This window comes from Pelmatolapia mariae, linkage group LG20 (genome assembly GCF_036321145.2).
Source record: "Pelmatolapia mariae isolate MD_Pm_ZW linkage group LG20, Pm_UMD_F_2, whole genome shotgun sequence".
NCBI classification, from domain to species: domain Eukaryota; kingdom Metazoa; phylum Chordata; class Actinopteri; order Cichliformes; family Cichlidae; genus Pelmatolapia; species Pelmatolapia mariae.
This window is the reverse complement of record NC_086244.1, coordinates 9921375-9936458: the sequence shown is the minus strand read 5'-3', so window position 1 is coordinate 9936458 and position 15084 is coordinate 9921375. Positions and strand designations below refer to the sequence as shown.

The following is a 15084-nucleotide window of genomic DNA, read 5'->3' as shown; positions in this document are numbered from 1 at the left end:
TTATTGAGTGTTATGTTTTTATTGTGTATTTCTGTGCATGTTTGTTGATATAGTGATCATAAATGTACATTTTTTATAGCCTGTACAGCAGGTTTTTTAAATGAGCTTAAAAAATAACCCTAGTCTTGACTTCTCACTGAGTAACAAAGGCTTCAGGAAAACAGTCAACACACTGGATAAACATGTTGTCCCCTTAGAGTTATTTTTCCTGAGCGGTAAAACCTGGGCTGTAAAGAAAACATGGCAGGGAAAAAGAAAAGTGTCTGACTGCTGTCAAGTGCTTTGCAACAAGTTTTATTATGACAAGTTTTATTCACTTTAATCAGCAGCTGGATTGAAAACTTTATATTTGCTTGTAGGAGCTGCACTGAGATCAGAATAAATGCTGAATTTGTCTGTGTTGATGTGGTTTGGTCTTAAATTTTTCTTTCTAAGTTTTAAGAGGCGCTGATCTTGATTATTAACATAATGCAAGAAGATCTTTTTAGATACTGTTTTATTATATAATTTAATTTATGGTTGATTTTCACATTTGCTTCATTTAAAATATAAGTGATTTTCTTGCTTCAGACATTATATCGGTAACAATAATAGATCGTATTAAAGATGGATGTGTTTTAGGATTTTAATAGTGAAGCTGACACAGAAGTGTCTTACAGCTGCATTCTTTCTTATGCTCTCCAAGGGGCAATACCTGGCTGAAAGATTTGTGGTCCTGTCTGAAGTTGTTTGTTTGATGTTGTTAGAAGTTTCCAGATCCAGATGCTCCTTCAGTCCCCACAGTCAAACCAACTGAGGCACCTCTGAGAGTTAAAAATGGTCTTTCAATGTGCAGCTGTTCTCAGAGGTGTTACAATAAGGACTTCACCAAGTTCAGTGGAGTTAGAAGTTCACATGAATTTAGCAAGTTAGTTTCAACCTAAAGATGATAAACCATGTTCTAACTAAAATGTACAGCTCTACCTGCATCATACGACAGGGAGAAGACACCAAAAACCAGTATCACTCAATCATGAAAGGGAACAGTCATGGAATTTATCCATCAGGGTCAACTCTATTTAGCATCAATAGGAATTTGAATAATGGAGGAACCTTCATTTGGTTTTGGCGATCAAAACCAGCACTGAGCTGCTGCCTTTCTTGCTAATGTTATCGAAACACAAAAACTCCCAGGGCTTGTCTGGCTGGTAAATTGGCCAACTAAATTAGCTAACTATAAAATTCTGGCTTGCAAAAATGATTGCTAGCTAAACTATATCCTTTTATTCTCTGATGCTAACTTGTGTTTTATGCAGTCACCAACACATTGAAATCTTTATACTGATAGTAACCTATGCAGTATTTAATCAGGTCTCTGATACATGCAAAAATATAACAAAACAGTGTTATGTATATTTTCTCACTGTTCACTGTCATATCTGTCAATAAAGTACTTGGTTGTGGTTAATATATACTGTGGTTTCCAATAAAGCAGGAACTTCAGTTTCCTAGTGAACTTTAAACCAAAGGTTGTGACTTTAACAAACAAATCTATTTTCTGCCCGTGTGCACCGTGTTCACCTTTGGTTTGCTGCAGTTAAACTGCTCCAACAGGAGGACATTTTTGAGCAGAAAAGCTCTAAAGCTGAACATCCATCTTTTCTGTCCCATATTTTCTTTTTATGTTTCCTGTGTTAAAAACACTACTTCTCAAAAACAGCAGTTAATATTTCCCAGCTGAATTGAACTCTAATCATTGACTAATTAAGGAATCACTGCAGCTACAATGTATTTTTTGGATTTGAAAACTGATGGGAAAAAAATATGTTATGCAATGTTCTAATTGTGTGAGCTGTATGATAGTCAAGAATACACTTAGTGCCTGGAAATACGCCCAGATTTCAAAAATATTTTATCTGCTCATTATAGTGCACACACTCATAACTGTCCTTGTGAGAAGCCCCTAGAAGGAAAAGCGCTATTATGTGACAGTTTGAAGGCAAAAAAAGGGTGGGACTGACAAAATGTACTGGGGACTTCCCCCTTCAAGCATGAAACTTTGTATTTAATACTTTTGCTCCCTTACAAGAATAAACACAATTCTTGACTGTTACTCATTTTTGTTCATTTTTATTGTGGCAAAAACTCACTTGACCAAAGGATTAAAACTATTAACCAGAAGATTTGGACTGGTTTTTGGTCCATTTGCGCCATTATAGTGTATAAAGCAATACTAATGAACAGAGCTAAACAATGAACCAACAGAACAGGAGAATGAAGAACTCTAACTTTCGTGAAATGTAAGATCAGAGTTTCCCTGAAACAATTAATAGAATAACGTAATAAACTGAAAAAACAATGCTGAGAGTTCTTTACTGCTCTGGATAGAAAAATACTGATTGAATATGGACCATCTTTTCACTCAGGTGTTCAGCGATGACTCACAGCGGTCCCATGTTTTATAAGTATTAACATTTTAAACAATATGAATTCTCATGTGCTTCTTCAATTTGTTCCTCTCGACAAATCTTTTCCCACAGGTGCTACAAGACTATGGTTTTTCACCAGTGTGAATTCTCGTGTGTGTTTTCAATGCTGATGAGGTTGCAAATCTTTTCTCACAGGTGCTACAAGAATGCGGTTTTGCACCTGTGTGAGTTCTCGTGTGTTTTTTGAATGTTGATAATTGAGCAAAACTTTTCCCACAGGTGCTACAAGGATACGGTTTCTCACCCGTGTGAACTCTTAAATGACATTTCAAATGTTCTTTTTGAATGAATCTTTTCCCACAAGTGCTACAAGGGTACGGCTTCTCACCCGTGTGAACTCTTAAATGACGTTTCAAGTCTTCTTTTTTAATGAATCTTTTCCCACAGGTGCTACAATAGTACGTCTTTTCGCCTGTGTGAATTCTCGTGTGTGTTTTCAATGCTGATGAGGTTGCAAATCTTTTCTCACAGATGCTACAAGAATACGGTTTTTCATCTGTGTGAATTCTCGTGTGTTTTTTGAATGTTGATAATTGAGCAAAACTTTTCCCACAGGTGCTACAAGGATACGGTTTCTCACCCGTGTGAACTCTTAAATGACATTTCAAATGTTCTTTTTGAATGAATCTTTTCCCACAAGTGCTACAAGGGTACGGCTTCTCACCTGTGTGAATTTTCCTGTGTATTTTTAATGTTGATAATTGAGCAAAACTTTTCCCACAGGTGCTACAAGAATACGGTTTCTCACCCGTGTGAACTCTTATGTGACATTTCAAATGTTCTTTTTCAATGAATCTTTTCCCACAGGTGCTACAAGGGTACGGCTTCTCATCTGTGTGAATTCTCCTGTGTGTTTTGAATGTTGATAATTGAGCAAAACTTTTCCCACAGGTGCTACAAGAATACGGTTTCTCACCCGTGTGAACTCTTAAATGACGTTTCAAGTCTTCTTTTTTAATGAATCTTTTCCCACAGGTGCTACAATAGTACGTCTTTTCGCCTGTGTGAATTCTCGTGTGTGTTTTCAATGCTGATGAGGTTGCAAATCTTTTCTCACAGGTGCTACAAGAATACGGTTTTTCACCTGTGTGAATTCTCGTGTGTTTTTTGAATGTTGATAATTGAGCAAAACTTTTCCCACAGGTGCTACAAGGATACGGTTTCTCACCCGTGTGAACTCTTGAATGACATTTCAAATGTTCTTTTTCAATGAATCTTTTCCCACAGGTGCTACAAGGGTACGGCTTCTCACCTGTGTGAATTCCCTTGTGTTTTTTGACCTCTGATGAAGTAGCAAATGTTTTCCCACAGGTGTCACAAGAATATGGCTTCTCACCTTTGTGAATTCCCTTGTGTTTTTTGAATGTTGATAAGTCAGCAAATCTTTTCCTACAGGTGCTACAGGAATACAGCTTTTCACCTGTGTGACCTCTTAGATGTGTAATCATATTGTATTTATCCTGTAAAGTCTTTCCACACACCTCATATTGTACAGACTTGTTCTTTGTGTCCGTTCTACTTTTACTCGATGACACAGGAGGATTGTCTACTCTCTGACTGTGACGTCTCTTATTCAGCTCTGTATTTCTAGTAGTTCCTGAGTCCACATGCTGACTTTCTTCATTATCTCGGGTCTCTGTTTCAGGAGAGCTGTGAGACAGGAGCTGCTCACTGTTTGGTTCTGGTTTACTGTAGGCACTTTCCTCATAAGCGGGTGTCACCATGAAGTTATCAGCCTCCTGCTTCAGTCCAAGCTGCTCTCCCTTCTGACTGCTGCAGAGTTCCTCCTGTTCCTCTTTAATCTGTGGAGACTTTGGGTTTTCCTGGTCCAGGCTGGAGTTCCTCTCCTGGTTAAAGACGTGCTGGTCTGTAAGAACCTCCTCTTCCTCAACAGCATGCTGCTGTAGGACATCTGAATGCACAAAGGGGAAAAAATTATAGCAAAACAAACATTTGAGAAAATATTTACTGGTCTGAACCATTTGCAGGTCTCCACATAGTGAGCCTGTTGCTCACATATACCACTGAAATTAAAGTGTACAAACGTGACAAACTATTTGGGCACTGATGCAAATGTTTAGTTCTGACACTCTTATTAGCAAAGTTCAAAGTTCAGCTTCTTACGTCTGTGATATATAAAATAAATAGATGTTGTTGTTTTTTGTTAAATGAATGTGGATGTCTGAATTGGCTACAGTTACAAGAAGGCATGCTGGGGAAGAGCTCTCTTACACAGTAGTAAACATTTTGGCTGTGCTTGAAATGCCATGAAAACGCTCTTCTTGTCTAACAAATTTAACTTTAGAAACTCTGAATTCCATATTTTCCAAAACAGAATAGAAATATTTATTCATATTACCCAGACCTGTAAACTGTTCAATTTTACCATTTCCATGCTGCAGAGGAAACATAATTCTTTAACTTAAACTGATAACAGAACAAAATGAAACTTGTGTTGTTGACTTTGTGTCTCTGTGTAGATTTTGTCTGAGCAGTGAGTGGAAATTTGAAACTCAGATGTTCCACGTCTTTCATTCTGGTGAATTTTTACGCACTAATTTTCACCGTTTTGCACAAGTTAATGGTGGAAATGTGTTTAAGTAAAAAACAGAAAATCAGGCTGAAGAGATTAATTCATGTTGCTTATTACTTTTTGACCTTCAATTCTCGGACAGTTCACCCGTCTGTCGGAGGGTCAACACAGAAACACAGACAACTATTCACACTCACATTCACACCTATGAGCAATTTAAAATCACCAACTAACCTAACCCAGCTGTCTGTATGTCTCTGGAGAGTGAACAAGGGGAGAACATGCAAACTCCACACAGAAATGCCTGGCCACTTGGTAGTCAAACTCAGGACTAGGGATGGGTATCGTTTAGGTTTTATCCGATACCAGTACCAAACCGGTACTTTTGAAACGGTACCGGTGCTTAAACGGTGCTCGAACCGGTGCTCGAACCGGTGCTTAAAGAATGGAGAACACACAATTGGTCCAAAAACCTCTCATGTTCAGCTGTTTTTTTGTAAAAAGATAACAATGTTAGCCTTTTCTGCAGCTAGAGGGCATATATAGTATCACTCTTGGCTGGAAGCAGTGCTTAAAGAATGGAAAAAACACAAATTTTGTCCAAAAACCTCTCATGTTTAGCTGTTTTTTTGTAAAAAGATAACAATGTTAGCCTTTTCCGCAGCTAGAGGGCATATATAGTATCACTCTTGGCTGGAAGCAGTGCTTAAACAATGGAAAAAACACAAACTTTGTCCAAAAACCTCTCATGTTTAACTGTTTTCCACTTTTTCTTTGGTCATTTTAGCCTTTTTGGCCAGGGTGAAGGGAGTATCTGCCATCAAACAAGAAGACAGCCGCATGTAACTACGATGGTGTTTGCTAGTTCACCTTATAACGTGGTTAGCCTGCTTAACGTAAACTACACACGAACAACATTAAGCTACTCACGCAGAGAAGAACGGCTGCTGCTGCCATCATCATCCATCATCATTTCTGCTACACTGGCAGGGCTAGGGGCCAGGACTCTCCTCTTCGGGTTTTTGGGGGATGTTGCTAACTCCGGGTCCGATAACAGGCACCACACCCGCAGTAGATGTGCACGGTGTGATGTCTCACAGCAAGCTATCAAATACGGCGCATTTCTCGGCTTTTAAAAAAATGCTAAGCGTTGCCAGGTGTTTCATCGGATTTTAGGTGTTACCTCCTTTGACAGTATGTCAGTATCAGCTTAAAGCACTTGTTGCAGGCTGCTGAGTTTGCATCTTTTGCTGTGAAGTACAGCCAGACTTTGACCGCTTCGCCTTGGGCATTTTTAATCTGTAGCTCTGCTCTAAAAGAACGTACGTACCTGGGTCCGCCTACTACGCTTGCAAAGGTAAAATGATTGGCTAGAATCCAAAGTCTATGACATCTCAGGAAAAAAAAAAGCACCGAAATGTGTGCTGCTTTTCGGTCTGGTTACTACCGTTTATGTCAGAACCGGTGCCATGATGGCACCGGATACTGGTACCCATCCCTACTCAGGACCTTGTTGCTGTGAGGCAACAGTGCTAACCACTGGTCCACTGTGCTGCCTGTGAGTCATATTCACTTTTATTAAATCAACACAGTTTTACATACCTATTCTGTGTAACTTTATCACAGGTTTCCAGATGGTCTCCAGCAGTCTGAGCTGCTTTTTATCAGTCCAGACAATAATGCCTTCAGCCTCCTGCTTCAGTCCAAGCTGCTCTCCCTTCTGACTGCCACCGAGTTCCTCCTGTTCCTCTTTAATCTGTGGAGTGTCTGGGTCCTCTTGGTCCAGACTGGAGTTCCTCTCCTGGTTACAGACCTGCTGCTCATCCAGATCCTCCTCTTCCTTACAGTCATGTTGTTGTGGGAGGTCTTGAGGAATAAAGAAACACAAGAACAATAATCACTAATGTGTGATACAAAAACTATATATTTTTGATATTTAGTGATATAAAAACTAATATTTTTAAAAGCATTAATCAAAACCCAAGAAATGGTGATAAGCCTATCATATGACCCATCATGAGCCACACACACACACACACACACACACGCACACGCACACACACAAAAGCTCAGGGAAATAGTTGTGCACATTCACAGCAAGGATCCTCACTGTGAGCAAAGACACAAGGTTCACCAAACTAAAATGCAATGTGACCACCATGAAAACATCAGTGTGTAAAATCATTTTTAAAATGAAGTTTCACTTCAACTTCAGAGAAGGCTGTTAACAACTTGTTAAATGTGTATTCCGCTGACATCTAACTATATCTTTACTGCACAGTCTCAGTGTTTACAGATGATCTAAAACACTAATGCCTGATGTACTCAACATTGGAATCTGTTAGAGAAAAAAGTTTAATAAATAAATGAATTAAAATGTATTAAAACCTACATTAAAACCTACATTTGACTATGTTGACCTGCACCAGTTCAACATAGTCCATCACTGAACACTGAACTACAGCACTGATAAATTCAATTTATTTGTTTATATAGCGCCAAATCACAACAACAGTCGCCTCAAGGCGCTTTATATTGTACAGTAGATTCTACAATAACAAATACAGAGAAAAATCCAACAATCACATGACCCCCTATGAGTGAGCACTTTGGCGACAGTGGGAAGAAAAAACTCCCTTTTAACAGGAAGAAACCTCCGGCAAAACCAGACTCAGGGAGGGGCGGGGCCATCTGCTGCGACCGGTTGGGGTGAGAGAAGGATACCCAGTTTAACATATTCTAGTAAAGCTAATCACACTGAAGAATCTGAACTTCAACAGCACATTGTTAAAAACATGTCCATACCTATGATGTGTGAGTTTCTGTCAGGTTTCCGGTTGATATCCTGTCTGTGTAGACGGTTGATCTCCTCCTCATACTGGATGATGGTTTTTTGAACCTCTGAGAAGATTTCTTCACAAACAGCAGTTAGTCTGTCCTTGATGAACTCTCTCAGATACTGTACTGAACCCATTGCTGCTTCAACTGAGGCTGGGCGGATCGATACAAGCATCAATAGAAGTGACACAGATGTTGATAATGGTATCAGATCCACACTAACTTGAAGGGATCAATACTTTAGCTTCTGTCTCTTCTCTAAGTTCAGTCCGCTTCATCAGCAGCAGCTATGTCTGCATACACACTGCTCCTCTACCACAGTAGTGCTGTCCTACTCCCTTCTTCTTTGGGGCTTGATGGCGTTTGACATATCAGCTTACCGATGCATTTATCCCACCTTCTGGACTGGAGTGTGAACAGGAGAATAGCAGGGAAGACAAGTATAATTATATTCTTTCATCAGTCTTATAATTCAATAGTACAATTTTCCATTTACGCCTAGATTTCTGGGTTTAATGTTTTCCATAACACGTTGTATGCCTGTATTAAAGAAGGCAGCTTTCATCATTTCCTTATTTGTTTGAGCTTTCCTGATTTCTGATTCCAAAAATAATAAACTATCCATCATCCCTTTCTTTATGAAACCCATTCTGATCCCCAGAGAAGAGACTGTTAGTATCTAAAAATCAGGTTAATCTGTTTTCTTTTAGAAGTTGAGAAAGAAATTAATAGATTACCCACAAACTGAACATGGACAAGATTTACTACAGTAGTTGAAAAATCCACTGGAAAAGGCACACATGAGATTATAGGTTTCACCTCTCGTTCGCTCTTTCCCTCGCTCTTTCCCTCCGCTCTCTGTTTGTGCGCAGGCTCACACAGCAGTGACCCTCCCCCGAGCTAAACATCCAATCACTGTTAGTATGCAAATGACCCTGCTTCAGGTTTCTCATTAGGCAGGGCTTTAGGGGTTATTTATTTGAATTAGGCTATCCAATTAAGATAAATTTTATGTTGTTGGTTGTAAAGATCTTGATGGATATTTGATTTTATTTTTTATTCTAGTTTTCAGTTTTATTTTTCAAGCTTTGCTGAATTTACTTTTTTTTTTCTTTTTTCTTTTTTTAAAATAACTTGGTATTAAGGCCCCTGGCCTTGGAGGAAGTGGCTGGCCATCCTGTAAAGAAATCCAAGCGTGCCAGGACTCACAGATGATTGGCTGGCTGGGGACTCGTGCCCGCCCACCTGCATGTACATTTTAATGTGCCAGTCCTCATAGACCATTGATTGCCTAGGGATTTGTGGTGATCCGGGGACCAATGAAGCGACTAACTGTGTTCACTGTGGCAACAAAAGCCTGAGGATCCTTCACTCAGGGGGAGACTATGTTTTTGGACTGAGCGTGCAGGTTGTCCCACTTGCCTCTGTCTTTGACCCCGCCTTGCCTTACTCGGGTTAAGCGTTGGAATTCTGCCTGAGTAGCCTTGAGATGTGTTTCTACCTGAGTGGCTAGTTTTCATTTGTATTTGAACGTGTGAGAGTTGTTTTGTGTTGTTTAATTGCCTAGTGATTCGCTGTGAGCTACACTAACAGTTTTCAGTTCTGTGTGTTTGTAATAAACCCTTTTCTTATATTGACCTCCCTTGTGATGGGCTCGTTTATGTTACCTCCCACGACCCCAAGCCAGGTCGTAACACTTGGCCTACCCTTATTAGTTTTGTTAATATTGGCATTGTGTTAATGTCATATTTGATATAAGCTACTCTGCATTTATTAAGGCTGTTGTGCGTTTAACATGTTTTAATCCTTTGTATTTTGTTTTATTTAATCTGAACAAGCACCTAAAAACAGTCAGTGATCACTGTCGGCCTCTCTCGGTTTCATTACCACCATTCATTTTAAAGCTCAGTTTTTAAAATCTTACGATGTAACTGCAGCCCAGCCCATTGTTGTTCTGCTAACTGAAGTTTGGTCCCTTTACAGCATCCTGCCATGTGATTACATTTGTCCCTAACCATCGGGAATCCTCACATTAACTCTTATCAAGTGAAAAACAGTTAGCATTCATCTTCCAGCTTCACTGTTTATATTATGCTAACCATAGCTGTGCAGCTAGCCACCACGTAGCACATCATTATATACCAGCTAGCCCAACTTCAGTAACCCTACAAACATCACTGCTATTTAGTTTTCTCTCTTAATTTATGTCGCAAGTGATAGCAGAGTTGTGTGTTTTAATTTTTCCAGAAATCGCTCAGTCAGGGTTTGCGTGCCTCAGTGACCCTAAGAGCTACACCAGCATAAGCTTAGCCTTCAGTTGGACCACCCAAGTTGGTCAGAGGTTAGGGTAGATCCTGACAAAGTGTAATCCATTTACATGACAAAAACTGTAATCCAGAGCACCCCACCACCACCTACCCCATTCCTTTCCCGCCTCTGTTGCCATCATGTGCCCCCTTTACATTTCTGTCTGCCCCCTCGTCTAGAACCGGCTCAGATAGCACTCTTAATCTCCCTACATGCTTATTTATTGGTGTTGTTGCTGAATCTGGTTCCACTCACCAAACGACAGCCATTCTGGATTTTATGATCACTTGAAATCCCTCCTCCCGTTATCTTATTTCACCTCTACATCATCTCTCCCGCCATCTACTGTTCTCATTTCACTTCCGTCACATCACTTTCCCGCCTGCTGTCCAGTCACAGCCTAACCGGCCAATCGCGCCCCTCCCCCTCCACTCCTGCTCTGCTGTGAGTTGTTGTTGTGTGGCCAAGTGACTAAACAGACGCCTTTGTTTGTTTGTTTGTTTGTTTTTGGTTTTCAAAACTTATAGAGACAGTGTAAACAGGTCCGTACAAAAAATATGCGACATTACCCACAAACTGAAAGGTTAAGAAATACACTTTATTATCCTTGTTATTGATACAGTATTTATTACAGGTGCTCCATGCATTCTCCTGCTGTATATCATTAAGCAGGGCTGCCCTTTGTCACCGATGCTGTTCGTAATTTTTATGGACAGAATGTCTAGGCGTAGCCAAGTGGCGGAAGACTTTCACTTGGGTGGTCTCAAAATCTCATCTATGCTTTTCGCAGATGATGTGGTTCTTTGGCTTCATCGGGTGATGGCCTCCGGCTCGCACTCGAACGGTTCGCAGCCGAGTGTGAAGCGGTGGGAATGAGAACTTCTGGCAGACAAAGTGATTGTCTGCCAGAAAGTGATTGCCGTGAGCGCGCGCAGCTGCTTATAAAGCTGCAGCGCCCAGATTACGTACGTTGACAGCTACTTCCGTGCAACTGATAGTGAAAAAAAAACATTTATGCATTTGCTATTAGACACAGGCAAGGGCGTAGATTTGGCATGGACAGAAGGGACACGTCCCCACTAATATCCAGCGATTATTGAATTGTCCCCACCAATAATTTGATTTTCGAGTAAAGAAAAACAAACCCGATAGAAAGAAAAAACGATCTGTCAACGTCTCATTCACCCAGCAGTGCACAAAGAGTTAAATTACGTTCTCTACTGGAGTCCTACGTCATGTGACAAATATGGCCAATGTGATTGGCTGTGCCTTTCAGGGAGCTCTGTTTAGTTTTAGCAGCGGCAAGCCTGCGCTGCGAGGACCTGCAAGGAGGAGGACGGCAGCAAAAAGGAAGAACCTGGACATAAGGAAGTATTTATCAAAGAAACCTGTAAGTCACTTAAAGTCAAGTTCACTCATAAAATGTGTCCGTCACAATAACGTTACAGGCTATGCTAGGCTTTGGCCCACATCAGTCTAAAATTGTATGTAACCATGAATAACGTGTTTTGGAAACTAACTGCACAACAGGCAGCACTGTTAGTTATCTCAGTCTCAGAGCAGCATTTCTAATTTTGATTGAAAGTGTCAGAAAAAACGGCAGCCTCGAGCAAGCCAGGATATTAGTTTACAGAGGCTGTTGAAATTATATGTCTAACGTTAAAATGTTGGTGACACAATAATTTCATCCTAGTGGCACTGACATATTCATAGGGTGATACAAGATCACAGGTGAAATTGGATGATGACTTGGTGGTTCATTACTGTATTTGAAGCACATGTGTGACTGCATATATTTGGAATGTCTCACTGTTATTCATCAGGTGACAGAGGCAGCTCTGCCATGTTGTAGCTTGGACAGAGGTGAAGAGGCAAGGTCACAGGTGACTGACTGATGATTTGGTGCTATAGATTAACTAGTATTTATTATCATGACAATTGTTAAGCTGCTGATGTAAATTGATTCATTAGTGTATATTTGACAAAGAATCTGAATTGACATGTCTCACTTTTTATATGGCACGAATCAATGTGTTATTTTGTCAGGTGGCAATATGTCCTAGTGCAGTCAGTTGTGTTATATACAATAGGATAAAAATAGAATACAAATGCTATATACAACTGAGTAAAAATACAACTTTGTCAGAAAAGAGTATTGCACTTAGTCTTATTGCACATGTGTGGGTTTGTGTGTGTTTGATCAGCTGCAAAAGTCTTTGTTGTGGAGTCTGACAGCAGTGGGGAGGAAAGAGCTGCGAAATCTCTCCGTCCCCCATTTAAGTCCTTAAAGTCATATTCTTTTATTGTCTTGACTGTATTTGAAGCTATTTTTATTTTTGTATGATACCTGATTTATATGGAATATGGCTGAAGCAAACTAAAGTCTAAAATACTTAGTCAGTCATTTCTTTAATAGTAATTTAACATTATATAATTCACATATAAAACTATGAATTGTAATTTTAAATGGTTTAAAAGCATATAGAATAGCATATGTAGGCAAGTATATTTCTCCTTTTTTTTATCAAGAAGCAAAGACAAAAAGGAAAAAAAAAAAAAGAAACAGGGCAGGGTTCGGTGGTTGAAACAACCGTCCCCACCAATGCCAAAACCAAATCTACGCCATTGGACACAGGTATGCAGTTATGAAACTTTAAAGTTTCTTCTAACCGAATTATGACGCTTGTCAGTAGTTTGCTTTCAGTGTGTAGCGCAGTCACGAATAACTACACGCATGGAATAATTAATGCCTACAGGTTTAGAATAGAATAGAATAATCCTTTAATTGTCCCACAAGGGGAAATTTGGTTGTAACAGCAGCCAAAAAGACACATATACAAACAAACAGGACACAGGACACAGAACAGAAACATACACAATTTTTCTTAAATATTTAAATTAAGGACAAGTATATCCTTAGTATCCTTTAGTATATCTACTCTCGTTTGTTATATTTGTTTTAGTATTTTATATTTCATATGCATTCATTTTGTTTTCTTTGTTCTTTTTAAACATACTTTAAGAAGTTTGTAAGAATAAATCGTTCCCATTGCCATACACGGTAGGTAACTCTAAAGGTGGTGGAAATTACGGCGGCTGGCTCGAGTACATAATGTCGAAAGTACAGTGAAGTGGGAGGACAGTGGCACAGGAAGGGCGACAGTACTGAGTGACCTCAAAGTGATAGTGCAGTAATGTGCCGAAAAGGATGCCAGCTGCCGTTGAGCACCGAAGAAGAAGGGGGAAAAAACACCCGAGTTGGTATGAAGGAGCAAAAATGTCGCGATTAAGAAATATTTTGTCTTATTCTAAATTGAAAGAAAACATGTCCAACAAAACTCAAAGACAGAGAAAAATTTCCGGAAGCTTTATAGAAGGATAAAATGGCCTGGGTGTAGGACCAAGTTCGTCTAGAGCCTCTAAACAAGAGTAATTCACTTTGTATTTAAATTTTAAAAAAATGGCAACGTTGCTAAAGCTAAGTTTCATCTTTGTGTTAATTATTTTTTTTATTATATTATAATTTAAAATTATTATTGTTTTTGATTGTCAAAAAGACTTTTGAATTATCAGTTGGTTTCTTTTTACTCAGTTCAACAAGCTTCATTATTATTCATTAAAGTTCTGCCTTTCTACATTTATAAAATAACTTTTATCCTCAAAGTATGCAAGGTTTTATTGTTATTATTATTAATTATAACATTAGCTCTATTTAGCTACCTTACTTGTAGTTACTTTTCTTCAAGACTAATACATGTGCATCATCTGGTTTCTGCTGAGCAGTCATCATCCTCCTCTGTACCAGAGAGGAGGTGTGGAGATGGCGGGGATGCTGTTAATAGACGGTCACCACGCTGTTGTTGGAAAACTGAAGCAGATGTGGTACCCCAGCAATGTTCCCTCTAATTTTTCATGTGTCTGAGCGAACACACAAACTCCCTGAGCAGACACTTGGACCACTGTGAGCAACAGCAGACGTGTGCACTGTGGTCACTGTAAATGACCTCATTAATATTTTGTAAAGTAGTTTGCAAAGTTATGAGTGACTATTATATTGTTGGAGTGGATGCTTTTATTTTGAAAGTCACCGAGCGACAAGGTGCCGTAAATTAAGTGGCGTAAACTATATAGCAGAAGCGCGAGTTTTAATGCACAGAGAGAAGGTGTGCTCAATGGTTAATGGACGAGAATATGAGAAAACGGCTATTAAGGTGCAATCCTGAGTTGTAAGCAGTTCCTTAGCACCTGGTTGATGAGGGAACAAGGTTTGTAACAAAGTTTGTGGTGTACTTTGTTGTTTTACGGAGCATATAGGTGCTGACCGCTACTAAGGATAAAGGCTAAGTTTTCACCCACTAGAGGGTGCTAACGTACCTCATCATGTTTAGGCAGCGATGCCACGATTTCACTGTTATATGTTATGTAAGTTAAAGATAATTACTTTGTGATTGAATAAGTCAAAAGGTTAAAGGTAACACACTGTTTGATTTACTAATAGTCTGTTATTCTGTATGTTGTAGCTCTTACGGTGTGTTCACATACACGGCTGTTTAATAAAAGGATTGTGAACCATCAGTTTGAGAGACCATCTTTTCAACCGGGGATGCTACAGCATCGAATCCATCCAAGTTACATGGTTTATTAAAATAATCAAATTACAGCATTTACATTTATGTTAGACTACTTTTAATTAACTGCTTTTGCCCACTTACAATGAAAATTTAAAAAAATCTTGTTCATGCCCTGTGTAATATGTTAACACTATTGGAAGTAAAAATAACTTGAACTCCAATTTTGAAAACACAACTTTCTTTTTTTTTTTTGCTCTGACTTGTATTATGAGTCTGAGTCTGTGGTCTGGGAGAGAGTCCTGTAACTCTGTCTGCAAAATACAGTATATAATGACCAATGTTGGGCAATTAATTATATAGTTACTTC

General features: G+C 39.3%; 1 protein-coding gene across 1 annotated transcript; it reads right to left on the bottom strand.

Moving 5' to 3' along the window:
* Window positions 1-2530: 2530 nt before the first annotated feature.
* LOC134618431 (zinc finger protein 271-like) lies at window positions 2531-7975 on the bottom strand. The gene is made up of 3 exons (XM_063463816.1): window positions 7807-7975; window positions 6604-6867; window positions 2531-4380 (listed from the first exon to the last, which is right to left on the bottom strand). Exons 1-3 carry the CDS (start codon window positions 7973-7975, stop codon window positions 2531-2533), a joined length of 2283 nt encoding a protein of 760 aa, XP_063319886.1.
* Window positions 7976-15084: the final 7109 nt, after the last annotated feature.

What these genes read in the sequence shown, in the direction of transcription:
- LOC134618431 (XM_063463816.1), bottom strand. Translation starts at nt 7,975, where the DNA reads ATGGGTTCAGTACAGTATCTGAGAGAGTTCATCAAGGACAGACTAACT. An exon ending in CAGAAACTCACACATCATAG is followed by an intron (nt 6,868 to 7,806) that starts GTATGGACATGT and finishes TTATTCCTCAAG; the next exon opens with ACCTCCCACAACAACATGAC. An exon ending in GATAAAGTTACACAGAATAG is followed by an intron (nt 4,381 to 6,603) that starts GTATGTAAAACT and finishes TTGTGCATTCAG; the next exon opens with ATGTCCTACAGCAGCATGCT.